Below are 14,914 nucleotides of genomic sequence, written 5' to 3' on the forward strand. Positions count from 1 at the left end.
TCTTTATAGAGATCTTTCATGTCCTTTGTTAGATAAATTCCCAAATATTTCATCTTCTTTGGCACTACTGTGAATGGGATAGAGTCCTTAACTGTTTTTTCAACGTGACTGTTGTTGGTATATATAAAGGTTACCGATTTATGAATGTTGATTATGTAACCTGAGACGCTGCTGTATTCCTTTATCACTTCTAAAAGTTTTGTAGTAGAGTCCCTAGTGTTTTCCAGATATACAATCATATCATCCGTGAAGAGCGAAAGTTTGATCTCTTCTGACCCTATATGGATACCCTTGATCGCCTTTTCTTCCCTAATTGCAGTGGCTAAAACTTCCATTACAATGTTAAAAAGCAATGGAAACAATGGGGCAGCCTTGTCTGGTTACTGATCTGAGTGGAAATGATTCCAATTTAACTCCATTCAATATGATATTGGCTGTGGGTTTGCTGTAGATGGTCTTTATCAGTTTGAGAAATGTTCCTTCTATACCAATTTTCTTAAGTGTTCTGATCATGAAGCGATGCTGGATATTATCAAAAGCTTTTTCTGCATCGATTGAGAGAATCATATGGTCTTTGTTTTTTAATTTGTTTATGTGCTGGATTACATTTATAGATTTACGTATATTGAACCAGCCTTGAGATCCTGGGATAAAACCGACTTGGTCATGATGTATAATTTGTTTGATGTGTTGCTGGATTCTGTTAGGATCTTGTTGAATATTTTTGCATCTATATTCATTAGTGATATCGGTCTATAATTTTCTTTTCTTGTTGGGTCTTTTCCTGGTTTGGGGATCAGGGTGATGTTTGCTTCATAGAACGTGTTGGGTAGTCTTCCTTCTTTTTGTACCTTTTGGAACAGGTTGAGTAATATAGGTACTAATTCCTCTTTAAAGGTTTGGTAGAGTTCAGACGTGAAACCATCTGGTCCCGAGCTTTTCTTTTTAGGGAGGTTTTCTATGGTTGATGCTATTTCCGAACTTGATATGGGCCTGTTCAACATTTCCACTTGATTCTGGCTAAGTCTTGGAAGGTGACGTGCTTCCAAGTATTGGTCAATTTCCTTCAGATTTTCATATTTCTGAGAATAAAGTTTCTTGTAATATTCATTAAGGATTTTTTTGATTTCTGAGGAGTCTGTTGTTATTTCGTCTTTGTTGTTTCTGATTGATGACATTAGAGATTTTACTCTTTTTTTCCTGATTAAGTTGGCCAAAGGTTTATCTATTTTATTGATCTTTTCGAAAAACCAGCTTTTTGATTTATTGAACTGTTATATTATTCTTTTGTTTTCAATTTCATTTAATTCTGCTCTAATTTTGGTTATTTCTTTTCTTCTACTGGGTTTGGGTTTGGAACGTTCTTCCTTTTCCAGCTGCTTGAGATGTCCCATTAAGTTGTTAACTTCCTCTCTTTCCGTTCTCTTGAGGAAGGCTTGCAGTGCAATAAATTTCCCTCTTAGAACTGCCTTTGCGGTGTCCCAGAGGTTCTGGTAGTTCGTGTCTTCATTGTTGATTTGTTCCAAAAAATTGGCAATTTCTTTCTTAATCTCATCTCTGACCCAGCTATCATTCAGCATAAGGTTATTTAACTTCCATGTCTTTGTATGAGTATGCAGATTCCTATTGTTACTCAGCTCAAGTTTTATTCCATGGTGGTCCGAGAAGATGCATGGAATAATTTCTATTCCTTTAAATTTACTGAGGTTAGACTTGTGACCTAAGATGTGATCGATTTTGGAGTAAGTTCCATGGGTTGATGAGAAGTATGTGTATTCAGTTTTGTTGGGATGAAATGTTCGGTAGATGTCTGCTAAATCCAAATGTTGGATGGTTAGGTTTAAATCTAAGGTTTCTTTGCTCAGCTTCTTGTTGGAGGATCGATCCAACACTGTCAAAGGAGTGTTGAAATCTCCGACTATTATGGAGCTGGAGGAAATCAAGTTGCTCATGTCTGTTAGAGTTTCTCTTATAAATTGAGGTGCATTCTGGTTGGGTGCATAGATATTAATAATTGAGATCTCATCATATTGAGTATTACCCTTAACAAATATGAAGTGACCATTTTTATCCTTCCTTACTTTTGTTGGTTTAAAGCCTATTGTATCTGCAAATAAAATTGCAACACCTGCTTTTTTCTGATTACCATTTGCCTGAAATATGGACGACCATCCTTTCACCCTGAGTCTGTATTTGTGTTTTAAGTTAAGATGTGACTCTTGTATGCAACAAATATCTGGCCTGAGTTTTTGTATCCAATCTGCTAACCTATGCCTCTTTAGAGGACAGTTTAAGCCGTTCACATTAATGGAGAATATTGATAAGTCTGGTGAAGTTTTCGGTATCGAGTTTTTCAAAAGTCCAGTGGGCATTTTTAATCCTTTCGCCAGTGTGGAAATTGGAGTTTGATCCGAAGTGTCTGAGTGAGTTTACTTTTGTGGTATAGGATTGGGTTGGTCATTATGGAGGATAGGTCTGAGAATATCCTGAAGAGCTGGGTTGGTTATGGCAAATTTCTTCAACATATGAATGTTATTAAAGTATTTAATTTCTCCATCATAAATGAAACTCAGTTTAGCTGGATACAAGATCTGGGGTTGAAAGTTATTTTGCTTTAGGAGATTAAAAGTCGGTGACCACCCTCTTCTGGCTTGAAAAGTTTTAGCAGAGAGATCTGCAGTCATTCTAATATTCTTCCCTTTGAAGGTAATGGTTTTCTTTCTCCTGGCAGCTTTGGGGATTTTTTCCTTCATATTAACTTTAGTGAATTTAATTATGATATGCCTGGGGATGTCTTATTGGGGTTGAGTCGTGCGGGGGTTCTGAAGCTGTCTGCTTTCTGAATTTCAGAATCTCTAGGCATGTCTGGAAAATTCTCTTTCATAATTTCATGCAGAAGGGCCTCTGTGCCCAGCAAGGCCACTTCATCTGTTTCTGGAACTCCTATGATTCGGATATTCGCCTTCTTCGAAGTATCCGAGAGCACTCTGAGAGAATGATCCGTTTTTGCTCTCCCTTTCTCTTCCTCTTTGAGAGTTTGGGAGCGTTCAAAGGCTTTATCTTCGATGTCAGAAATCCTTTCTTCTGTTTGCTCCATTCTGTTGCTGAGGGATTCTACTGTATTTTTCATATCTTTGAGGGCTGCAAATTCTTGCTTCAGTGTGTCTAAGTCTTTGGTGGTTTTGTCTTTAAATTCGTTAAATTCTTGAGACAACTTTTGAATTTCTCCTCGAATTCCTAATTCCACTTTATTAATCTTGTCTGCAATCCAAATTCTGCATTCTATTTCTGACATCTCAGCCAGTTGTTTATGAATGGGATCTTCAATTGCATCTGCCATATCTTTCCTTGGGGGGGGTTGATCTATTCTGGTTATTCATGTTACCAGAGTTTTTCCGCTGGTTCCGCAGTATGGTTGTTTTACTCCCTCTGATTTTTTCCCCTGGGGCTTTGTTGAGGACCCGTACAGTGTTGTGGCCTGAGAAACTGGGGCCCTGTCTGGTGTGGTGGGGCTAAGTGGTTCTCTCTTGTTTTCAGCTGGTTTCTGTTCCACCGTAGTGGAACAGATACTTTCGATTGAAGTCTCAGCTGTGGAGAAATATCAGCAATTAAGTCACCCTGCCCCCCACCGGCAAACAATTGGAAAAGTAAAATCAAACCTTCCTACCACCGTGCACCCAGGGCACCACCTGATTTGTCCTCAGGCGATTGGTTCAGTTCAAAAAGTCCAAATCAGTTGTCTCAGTCTGCACCTGTCTTGGGTGGGAGAGTTTAAGAGGTCTCTGGGAACTGGATCACAGGGGTCTGGTGACTACTCTGGTGTGGCTTGCTCCAGTGCTGCGTGGAGTCAGGAGAAGCCACCCAGCCAATAAATCAGTCTGGGAAGGTTGCTGCCTCCTTCCCCACCTTGCACCGCTTCACATCCAGTCACTGATAGCCCTGCAGTTGGCTTACCCATTTGCCTGTAGTGAATCGGTACTCTAGGAGTTTGTACCTGCCTGAATCTCAAGGAAGTCTGCCAGGCTGCTGCACTCTGCCTCTCTCCAGCAGGAGGAGGTGAGGCCTGACAAGCTCGGGCGCTTAATGAAGGTTGAGGGGTTTTCACTCAGGTCCAGTCTTGCCCCTGATTAATGTTACTGATAGACCAGAACAGAACAGAACGACTCTGCGGTTACCCTGCAGAAGAGAAGCTGAATTGAGCTCCAAATCAGCTTGTCTTTGCTCTTGTATTGTCTATAGGCTGACGATCCCCTGAGGGCCAGGTGCGTCTTAGGGTTAGTAAAGGGGACCTCTGGGTCAGCCCCGCCCTGGGAGTTTCCCTGGTTTGCAAGTTGGAGTTGCTTCAGGCAAACTCGGAGTCTCTGGTTGCCCAGGGAGACAGGGGGTGTGGCTTCAGAACATTAGGTAGTGAGCCCTATTGCTAGCAAAAGAGGGCTGCTGCTTTATAGCTCAGGCAACGGCTGCTCCGGTGTAGCTCCCCTCTGGCCAACCGTCCTCTCTCCGCTCCCGCACCCCAGAGTCCGCACCGACTGGCTGCAGCCCAGCACCGTCTATACCCTTCGACCAATTGCCCAAGAGTCCAGACCCCTGGGGGACAGGCCTCCAGACCTTGGAGGGAGAGCAGAGGGGAGCACGAGGAGCGCTGGGAGCCTGGAGTTGCAGGCAGAGAACACACACAGCTTTACACAGTTTTATGCCTGGCCGTATTGTCACCAAAAGATGGCTGTCGCACTGTGCCTCAGGGAACTGCCACTCCCGTGCGGTCCCCTCTCCGCTGACTGGGACTGGCCTCCAGACCCCAGTGTGAGCGAAGGGTAGCGCTGGGAGCTCAGAATTCCAGGTAGAGACTATATACAGTTTATACAGTTTTATGCCTGGCAGGAGGATGCCGTGGCACCCTAGTAGGGGAGGTAGGTCCAGTTTTTAGAGGGTCTCTCCTGTGGAGTGTAGTGGGAGGACCTTTGAACTCTGACCGGTTGTTTGTGGGGCACTCTGAGCCGTTCTCATGGGGGAGGGGACTCCCCTCCGCTTGGTGATGGATTTTGTACCTTTTGTTTGTATCCTTGTGGTCGCAGCTCGCCTCAGCGGGGTTGACGTGCGTTCTACGACCTTCTCTCTTAGTGCAGCTCAAATCCACCAGGTTACTTGCTGAATTTTTGTCCTTTAACTCTCCTTCTGGATGGGAGCCTCTGTGGAAAGCTGGCTTCAGTCAGCCATCTTGTCTCCTCCCCTGCCTGTTCTCCAGATTTTTTTTTTTTTTTGTCAGAATAAGTCAAATATGGTAGAGAACCATCTGGTTGATTTTATAGCCCTTTCCTGTAGATGGTATCTTATTAAGATGGACAGTTGTTGTATCCCAAGTTAGTAAACTGGTATAAACTATATAGGATGCTCTGTGTGGAGGACAGAGATGATCTTTCACTTGGCATTTTCAGGATAGCAAGAGATAGACAGGTAAGTAGATGTAACAAAAAAAAGTGTGATAGTTTTTTTGTTTGTTTGTTTTGAGACAGAGTGTCAAGCTGTTGCCCTCAGTAGACTGCTGTGGCATCATAGCTCACAGCAACCTCAAACTCAGCAGTTCTCCTGCCTGAGCCTCTCAAGTAGCTGGAACTACAGGCGCCCCCCTCAACACCTTGCAGTTGTCATTGTTGTTTAGCAGGCCAGCCAGCCTTGGTGTATGTGGTTGGTGCCCTACTCACTGAGCTACGGCACTGAGCCAAAAGTGTGATAATTTTAAACTTGAAATGCATATAGGATGCTATAGTAGCTTGCAGCATAAGTACCCAACCTGATCCAGAGAGCTCGTTCCCTGAAGTGACATTTTAGTAACATTTTAGTTGAGGACCAAGGGGTGATATTCCTTAGGAGAAAGGGCGTAATGTCTGAGTGGGCTCAGGAGCTTCATAACTGAATTCTGTAGACTGGGCAGCTTCAACAACAGGTGTTTATTTTCTTCATTGTTCTGGTGGCTGGAGGTCCAAGATCGAGACACTTGTGGAGCTGGTTTCTGGTAAGGCCACTTTTCCCAGCCCGTAGACAGTTACTTGCTTGCTGTGTCCTCACTGGGCCTCTGTTTGGGCAGAGTCTGGGCCTCTGTTTGGGCAGAGCTTTTCTTCTCATAAGGTTGGCAGTCCTCCTGGACGATGCCCCACATGACTTCATTTAACTTTAATTACCTGAAGGGTTCAGCGTGGTTGAGGATAGGGCAAGGGGTGCATAGAATGTGAGGTCTGCAGGTCAATGTTGGAAGGCAGCACAGGCTGGTGCCACTTAGAAACACTCTTCAGCTTACGAGATCACAGGTACTTTGTTAATCTTCTTTAAAGGTTTAGTATGGTATAAAATGACTCTGGATTAAGAGAAGAAAGAGCTCAATAACTATGAAACTATGCAAATTGTTTGCTTTGGAGCCTCAGTTTCTCCCCCTTAAAAACAGGAATTCTTACTCTTTCTGGATTGTTCTCTTATATGAGGTAATGATTATGAAATATCTTCAAAGCTCAAAAAGCAATGTATAATATTGAAGGTTATTATTATTATTATTTTGAAGGTTATTATCTTTTAAATCTTTCCTCAAACCATCCACAGTGGTTTTCCCTATACAAATGCCATATGAATTTGGCATTCCTCCCTTTGGGACCCTTACCACATTCAAGGCCCTATGTGGACGGCTGGATCTCTCCCTTCCTGAACTCCATTATTCTCTACAATTTTCCCTTTAAAAAATTTAAATCTTCTTTAAGAACCATCAGGATATATATATATATATATATATATATATATATTTTAAACTCAGACTCCTCTTTGAATTAAAAAAAAAAATTAGGCTGCCTTTTGAAAATATGTTCTCCTGTCGTTCCCCATGATTTTATTTCTCCTGTCTCAAATTCGCCTTGCCTAGGCAACATTATTCACAAGCCTTCACATGCCACTGTGCTTCTCTGCCTTCTAGGCTAAAACATACAGGAAGAGTTCTTTTCTCAGCTCACTGAGCTCTTCCCTGCCATCATGCTAATAACCTTTGAAATCCTGCCTTTAGATAAGTAATCTCCAGCTGACCCAGAAAGAAGTGGGCTTTTCTCTGTGAATGTGTCTTTATTTTCCATCACACCCAAGTGTCTTGTCCTTCTGGACAGAGCGTGCATGTTGAGTACCCTTATACATATATGTATTTGTCATTTGTGAGGAATAGCCTATGAGGTAAGAAGTCTTTTTTCCTTTCTTCCTCCCCCACAGTCCCCCGGGGCAGGGTCTGTTCCCCAGTCTGGAGTGCAACGGCCTCATTGTAGCTCGCTGCAGCCTGGAACTCCTAAAGTCAAGTCATCTTCCTGGCCTTAGCCACCCGAGTAGTTAGGACAATAGGCATGTGCCACTTAACCTGGATAATTTTTCTATTTTTTTGTGGAGATGGGTTCTTGCAATGTTGCTCAGGCTGTTCAGTGATCCTCCTGCCTCAGTCTCCCATAGTGCTGAGATTATAGGTAAGAGCCACCATGTCTGGCCCATATTTTCTCTTTAGTAGCCTGACCTTGTCATCCTAGAATTTTGTTAAGTCATTTGATTAATACTGTGTAATAAAGCACTCTTCACAGCAACATAGAATTTAATTGCTTTGCAGGATAGACGGGGAGAATTAAAACAAAGGAACTAATAATGGTTCTTGAAGATAGAAACAGACCCCTTCCTCAAGCTTCCTTCCTCATATCTAGAGTAACATTTTATTCTCAGTCTGGAAGCAGTGTGTGATCATTTTCAGTAAAGCCCACAGTGTTTTTCATGAAAGGACAATTGGCATAAATAATTTTTTAATTTGAGGATGAAGATGACCAGGCTGTGATTAACACTGGTACTGGTAAAACATGAGTTGATTGATTAAATTTCAGAAACGAAAATGTTAGTACACATAAACACATTTTGTCTGAGCAAATTCTAGTCTGTAATTTACCTGTTTGCTAACAATAAAAATATTGCTTATAGGTTTATTGATTTTTTGTTGTTGTTGTTGTTCTAGAAATAGATTTAGAGTATACAATCATTCATTCCCTGTTTCCCATCTGTGCCCTTTATACTGCCACCTAGTGGAATAAATGCATGTTTACTTGTCAATTAAAATCAGGAAAAGGAAGAGAACAAGGTGAAGTTTATCTCAGGAAAAAATTTCCATGATGAGTTTTTGTTACTCCTTTTGGTAACATGAAGGTTGCATAAAATACATGAGTTCTGAGTGGAAAAAGTCCCAGGCATTCACGTGATAGCTGATAAAATGCTGTTCACTTGTCCACAAATAAGCAATTCTGCTTATAAACTTAGAAGCTAGGTAAATCATTGAGACTATGCTGCCATATTATAGCTCTAAATTATATTAAGGCCTTCTCTTAAGTCCTTATTATGGGGGGTTCATAAAAAACTCTAAAATGCTAAGCTTCAAAGCATTCATGAAAAAGACATCATTGTACTTTCTTAACTGATAGGTAAGTAAAATAGATAAAATAGTCAATAGTTTTATCAAAACTAAAAGAAAAGCAGATGAGTACATGCATAAATAACTATGCTTACATTTTCCCTCCTAAACCAGGAAACCAAAAAAGAGCAAAGGAAGCTTTGTGCTCTTGATCCTTTATTGGTGGCCAGTCCTCCTTTTAATCTTAAGACCCTGTTAAAGAACAGACACAAGAAACCACAACCTGTTGTGGCTGCCTGATGAATTTCTCCCATGTGGCCATCCATCATCAGCTACTCTGTGGCCAGCCAAGCCCTTTGATACTCATATTCTGTGGAATGCTGATAGATTCAGCTTCCTGTTTTCTTTTCTTCCTTCTTTTTTTGAGACACAGTGTCGCTCTGTCACTTTGGGGAGAGGACCCTGGTGTCATAGCTCACACTCAAACTCCTGGGCTCACTTGCCTCAGCCTCCTGTGTAGCCGGGACTGCAGATGCCCACCGTGATGCCCGGCTAGTTTTCCTACTTTTAGTAGAGACAGGGTCTTGCTCTTACTCAGGCTGGTCTCGAACTCCTAAGTTCTAGCAGTCCATCCGTCTTGGCCTCCTAGGTGTGAGCCACCAGGCCTGGCCAGTTTCCCATTTTCTGAGGACAGCATGCCTTTCAGATAGCGTCAGTGTACACATGTGCAAACACTTTTTTTATGCTCGTGAATATTTTACCTACTACCTGAGTTTTGATGATGTGAGTGTTAAATAGTGGGCGAGGGACTTTGAGAAGGGGGAGGTATAATTGAAGTTCAGACAAAAAAATCCCTAAATTCACTTTTATTCAGTTTCAACAAACATTATAAAGCCATAAAATCAGCCAGAATTGAGTCTCCTATGGTTTTAATCTCATGCTTTGTGTGATGGACCCCCACCCCCGTCCAGGCAGACCAGGCTCCAGTGAAGATTAGACAAAAGTGGTTTGTTTATATCTTAAGACTCTTAACCTAATAGTCCTGCCTTGCTTCTTATTTCCTGAGGTCTGGAATTGCAGAGGATAACCTAGTGACCTTTTTTGCCTTTGTAATACATAACCCTCAAAACTTTTTGAGTCTCTCAATTTTCTTTCTTAATCATCAGTGGCCCCTAATTCCTTATCAACTGCTTTTGTGCTGGAGGAGTTTGTACAATTTTGCAATGTTGGATCCTTACTTTCTAGTGTTTGTGGGAAAGGCTGCCTTCTATCTTTGCGTTTGTGAGTGCTTTGTCCCCTACCCTTTGGACGGTATTTATCCTGTCTGATGTTTTTCCCTCTAGTGAAGGCACAGTCTTGCTACCTGCTGTGGGCAGGTGTGGGAGAGGCACACTCCCCTGTGTCCACCGCCTGCTGGAACCTACTGTAGCTTGAAGCAGTCACTTGGCTGTGAAAAAAAGGGCAAATTAGTGAATTCAATACAGTCGAACCTCCATAGTAGACCACTTCCTCAAGTTGACCTAATTTTCATAGACTAGTTAAGCACCACATGTACGTGTCAGTTCAGTAGGCCTAGTTCCTTATATTGACCTGTTTGTTACAGACCCTTGGGTGGTCAACTTACGGAGGTTCTACTGTATTATATTTCATCCCCATGTCTAAAGCCGCGTCTGGGTTCTCCATTCTCAACAATTCTCAATCCATGCAACCTTGAAAGGTGTTAGACAGCTAGTTACTAAAAATAGGCTTCTCATCTAAAATCCTCCTAATAGAAAAAAATGGGCAAAAATTTGCTTTCCCTCTAAAGTCATAACTCAGAAAGCTGCGTAAAGCAAAATGAAAATTAAGTGCTCCATTCTCAGTATTTTCTTCTTAGAACACATCAGGCTTTGTGTAACTCAACTGTGGAAGTCATAGCTCCTGTCATTCATCAGATCTCTGCTGGACCTTAAAGATTGGTGTCTCCCTACTTGGGAAGCTGAGGCAAGAGAATCGCTTAAGCCCAGGAGTTGGAGGTTGCTGTGAGCTGTGTGATGCCACGGCACTCTACCTAGGGCCATAAAGTGAGACTCTGTCTCTACAAAAAAAAAAAGATTGGTGTCTTCATTGGAAGTAACTGCTGTGCCTCTACTTGATTGCAGCCTTCTCTCGGAGTCAAGAAGCCTAGCAAAGCCCTGCTCTTTGTAATCATGAGCCCAGTGGGTCCTTACTTTTCAAGTGGAACCTTTAAACCAGTGTCCCTGTGGGCCAATCCGAAGTATGTTAGAGCCTGGAAAGGTGGAACTGGAGACTGCAAAATGGGAGGGTAAGTGATTCTGTGTTTATGTCTAAAAGAAAGAGCCCTTTGGGACTATTTTGTTATTACTGTTTTACTTAGATACAAAAGTAGTAATATTCACACTTTAATGCTCCTTTTGTTTCATGTTTAGTTGTTGGTGTTTTAAATGTGCTAGTTGTTTGAAGGATAGCTTTTGGCCCTTCATAAGAGAGAAAGATTAGATTAAAGTAAGGGACTAAATTAGGAATCACACCAGTGCTTTGAATGAACTGGCCCTGGGCATTGGTCTTCTGGCTGCGGGGTGAGGGTTGACATTAAAGACCATCTGGTCCTGGGACTCAGGCTCCCGTTGGCTCCAGGGAGTCCTGTCTGGGGAAGGTGCCCGCTTCATTGAAGTGCTGTCTTCATTGCCACAGATTGTAGCCACACCTGCTGCCAACTGGCCGAGGGACAGCCCTACTTTGGCTCTGTCAGGCTGGTCTCGTAGGCCATATGTAGCTGGCAAGAAATTAAAGAGCATTTGAAAAGTGTTGGACAATTGCAGGGGTGGATTTGGCCATGAACTGGGAAGGAAGGCCCCTATGGGTGAAGAAGAATAACTAGATCAAGCATCATATAGGCTTTTCCTTTGTCTCAAGCAGTGCTGTGTGCATCCAGGGGTGGCTCAGCGACAATCTTGTGGGCCCTTGTGCAACATGTAGATGGTGGGAGGAGTCAAAGGTCGTGCTGCTAGGATAGTAGAGAGACAGTGACAGCTGCCTTTGACCCTTCTGTAGTTGTATATTTCCTCCTGTCAACCTCCCCAAAAGAAGTAAAGAATAGTAACTGGGTGCAGTGGCACATGATGAATGTAGTCCCAGCTACTAAAGAGGCTGGGGCAGGAGGATCTCTTCAGCCCAGGAGTTCAAGTACAGCCTGAGCAATATAGCAACCCCATCTCTTATTAAAAAAAAAAAAAAAAAAAGTCATAAAATTTATTCTTGTTGGTAACTTTAGCAACTGTGTTTTCTCAGAGTATAGACATCCTAATGGGTCCATTAAATTAGGAAGTCTGTTTTCCTCCTGGCTTAGAGCATTCAATTCCTTTGTCCTCAGCTAGTGAGGTTGAAAACTCCTTTTGTTTACTCTCTTCTTTTCTTTTCTTGTTCACACTTCTTCACTCAGCTTCTGCATATGGGCCACAGCATACCATGTACACTACTTTGTTAAAACTTCTCTTAGGGTGCACATTACAATAAATTTACAAATATGAGAAGCCATAAGGAAAGTTTCCCCCTTTTCAATCTTGCTCTCTAGCTCCCCCTACCTGTCTAGGGAAACGATAACATGAGGATGCAGAAATTGCAAGGAAATCTTTATTACCTCATATCTGGGCAGGTTGTAATTTATTATGTAAACAATGGTAGGATGCAGTGTCACAGGATTCATAATACATGATCACTCTAGGTCAGTTAAAAATGAATGCTTTCACCAGCCTGAGCCAGACTGAAAGTCTGTACTAAAAATAGCAAACGTGGGGCGGCGCCTGTGGCTCAAAGGGGTAGGGCGCCGGGCCCATATGCTGGAGGTGGCAGGTTCAAACCCAGCCCTGGCCAAAAACTACAAAAAAAAAAAAAAAATAGCAAACGTAGCTGGGTCCAGGAGTTTGAGGTTACCATGAACTATGACACCATAACACTCAACCAGGGCGACAGAGTGAAACTCTGGCTCAAAAAAAAAAAAAAACATTCTCTCTGTATAACACAGAGCAAACCTTAGTAAACTATAGACTTGAGTGCCATAATTATACAAGATGATGATAATGTGAGACACTGGGATGGGAGTCAAGGGCTATAGCATGAGGATGCTCTATACTTTTTGCTCAATTTTTCTGTGAATATAAAGGCACTTTAAAAGTAAAGAATGATAATTTAAAAAATTCTTTGATTCATTAGGTGCAGGTGGACCGTGCATTGGTAGTTGACTAGAAATCTCTCAGGTGAGGAACAGACTGGAAAAGAGAACATTGGAGTCCATAAATTCAAATAAAGATTGCAAGAGGGAAGGCATAACCCCAAAGGTGGACATTTAGCCCACACTGCTGTTGTTTCTGAGAAGTTCTAAAACTTGTCTACTCCTATGCTCCCAACCTGGAGAAGTACAAGGAGAATCAATGATTCCATATTTGGTGTCATTCTATTTAGTTGGCAAACTCATGGGGAGTCAGCTTTAGACTTGTGGAAAAAATTTTTTTTGAGACAGAGCCTCAAGCTGTCACCCTGGGTAGAGTGCTGTGGCATCACAGCTCACAGCAACCTCCAACTCCTGGGCCCAAGAGAGTCTCCTGCCTCCGCCTCCCAAGTAGCCGGGACTACAGGCGCCAGTCACAACGCCTGGCTATTTTTTTTTGCAGTTGTCATCATTGTTTGACTTGCCTAGGCTGGGTTTGAACCCGCCATCCTCCGTGTATGTGGCTGGCACCATAACTGCTGTGCTACGTGTGCTGAGCCATCAATTGGTATTCTTAAATAACTTGATTCTCATCAGCTCAAGAACTTTCTACCATGGCCAGGTGTGGTGGCTTACACCTGTAATCCTAGCACTCTGGAAGGCCAAGGTGGGTGGATTGCCTGAGCTCAGGAGTTCTAGACCAGCCTGAGCAAGAGCGAGACTCCATCTATACTAAAAATAGAAAAACTAACCAGGCGTCTTGACAGTTGCCTATAGTCTCGGCTACCCAGGAAGGTGAGGCAGGAGGATTGCTTGAGCCCAGGAGTTCGAGGTTGCTGTGAGCAAGGCTGACACACTACACAAGGTGACAGAGACTGTCTCAAAAAAAAAAAAGAAAAAGAAAAAAAGAGCTTTCTGCCATTTCAGTGAATTTGGAGAAGGGAGAGAAGCTTTAAAAATCTAAGATTATTCCACGACTTTAAAGCCAGTTGAGATAACATTATTTCTAAATAACAGAGATAATTTTTATTTCTGAATATATGTGAGAAAAGTAATACAACTGTACACAGCTGAAGGAGAGTTCTAGCATAATGGGCCTCACCGTGGATACAAATTGAGATTACCCGATAGCATTACCAAACCGAAACCTGGCTGCCACCTCTGGAGACTGCTGTATTTGATCTGGGCCATAGACTAAGCATCAGGATCCTATTTTTTTCAAACATGCAACCAAACCAGGGAAGCACTGAGCTTAAGAGTGCAGGCTGTGGAGTTAGAAAGACCTGGCTTAGGACCATGGTTTCATAATGTTGGATGCACATCATTATGCATCTGTCTGACCTGATGCAGTGTCCAGTAGGAGGAGGGGACCACGATGTCAGCCTTGGACTTTGGGCGATAACGATGTGTCAGTGCAGGTTCTGCTGTGGGGCTTTGATAAGCTGGGGAGGCTGTGCATGTGCAGGGGAAACAGGTGTGAGGGAAATCTCTTGCATCCTCCTCTCAATTTTGCTAAGAACCTAAAACTGCTCTTAAAAAAAAATCCGTCAAACAAACCTAATTACCTTGGGCCTGTTACTTAACTGTTCTAAGTATCAATTTCCTCAGTTATAAAATCAAGGCAATAATACCTACTTTACTTATGCAGGTTAAAGGGCATAATGTAAAGTGCTTAGGACAACGCTTGGCGTATGTACAAAGCTCTCATCAAATGCACTGTTAAAACCTAGTGGTTAGGCGTGGCGCCTGTGGCTTAAGCGGCTAAGGCGCCAGCCACATACACCTGAGCTGGCAGGTTCGAATCCAGCCTGGGCCTCCCAAACAACAACGGCTGCAACCAAAAAATAGCCGGGCGTTGTGGTGGACACAGGAGAATCGCTTGAGCCCATGAGTTGGAGGTTGCTGGGAGCTGTGACGTCACAGCACTCTACCCTGGGTGATAGCTTGAGGCTCTGTCTCCAAAAAAAAAACCCTAGTGGCTAAAAGTTTGGGCTTGGAAGGCAGTGATATCTGGGAATCATGTGTATTTACTCTTTTTTTTTTGGAAGTGGAGTCTCATTCCATTGCCCAAGCCAGAGTGCGTATCAGTCTAGCTCACAGCATCCTCAAACTCCTGGGTGCAACAGGCATGCACCACCACGCCCCTCTAATTTTTCTATTTTTAGTAGAGATAGGGTCTCACTTTACTCAGGCTGGTCCTGAACTCCTGAACTCAAGCAGTTCACCCACCTTGGCCTCCCAGAGGGCTAGGATTACAGGCCTGAGCCACTGCGCTGGGCCTGGAATCACATGTATTTACTATC

General features: G+C 42.8%; 1 protein-coding gene across 3 annotated transcripts in view; it reads left to right on the forward strand.

Moving 5' to 3' along the window:
- BCAT1 (branched chain amino acid transaminase 1) overlaps positions 1-14,914 on the forward strand; it is a 126,759-nt gene that overhangs the window by 77,847 nt on the left and 33,998 nt on the right. For all 3 annotated transcript variants that reach the window (XM_053557157.1, XM_053557156.1, XM_053557158.1), the window contains exon 6: positions 10,546-10,709. In XM_053557157.1, the coding sequence (XP_053413132.1) occupies positions 10,546-10,709 (164 nt within the window). The remainder of the gene's footprint in view (positions 1-10,545; positions 10,710-14,914) is intronic.

This window comes from Nycticebus coucang, chromosome 12 (genome assembly GCF_027406575.1).
Source record: "Nycticebus coucang isolate mNycCou1 chromosome 12, mNycCou1.pri, whole genome shotgun sequence".
NCBI lineage: Eukaryota > Metazoa > Chordata > Mammalia > Primates > Lorisidae > Nycticebus > Nycticebus coucang.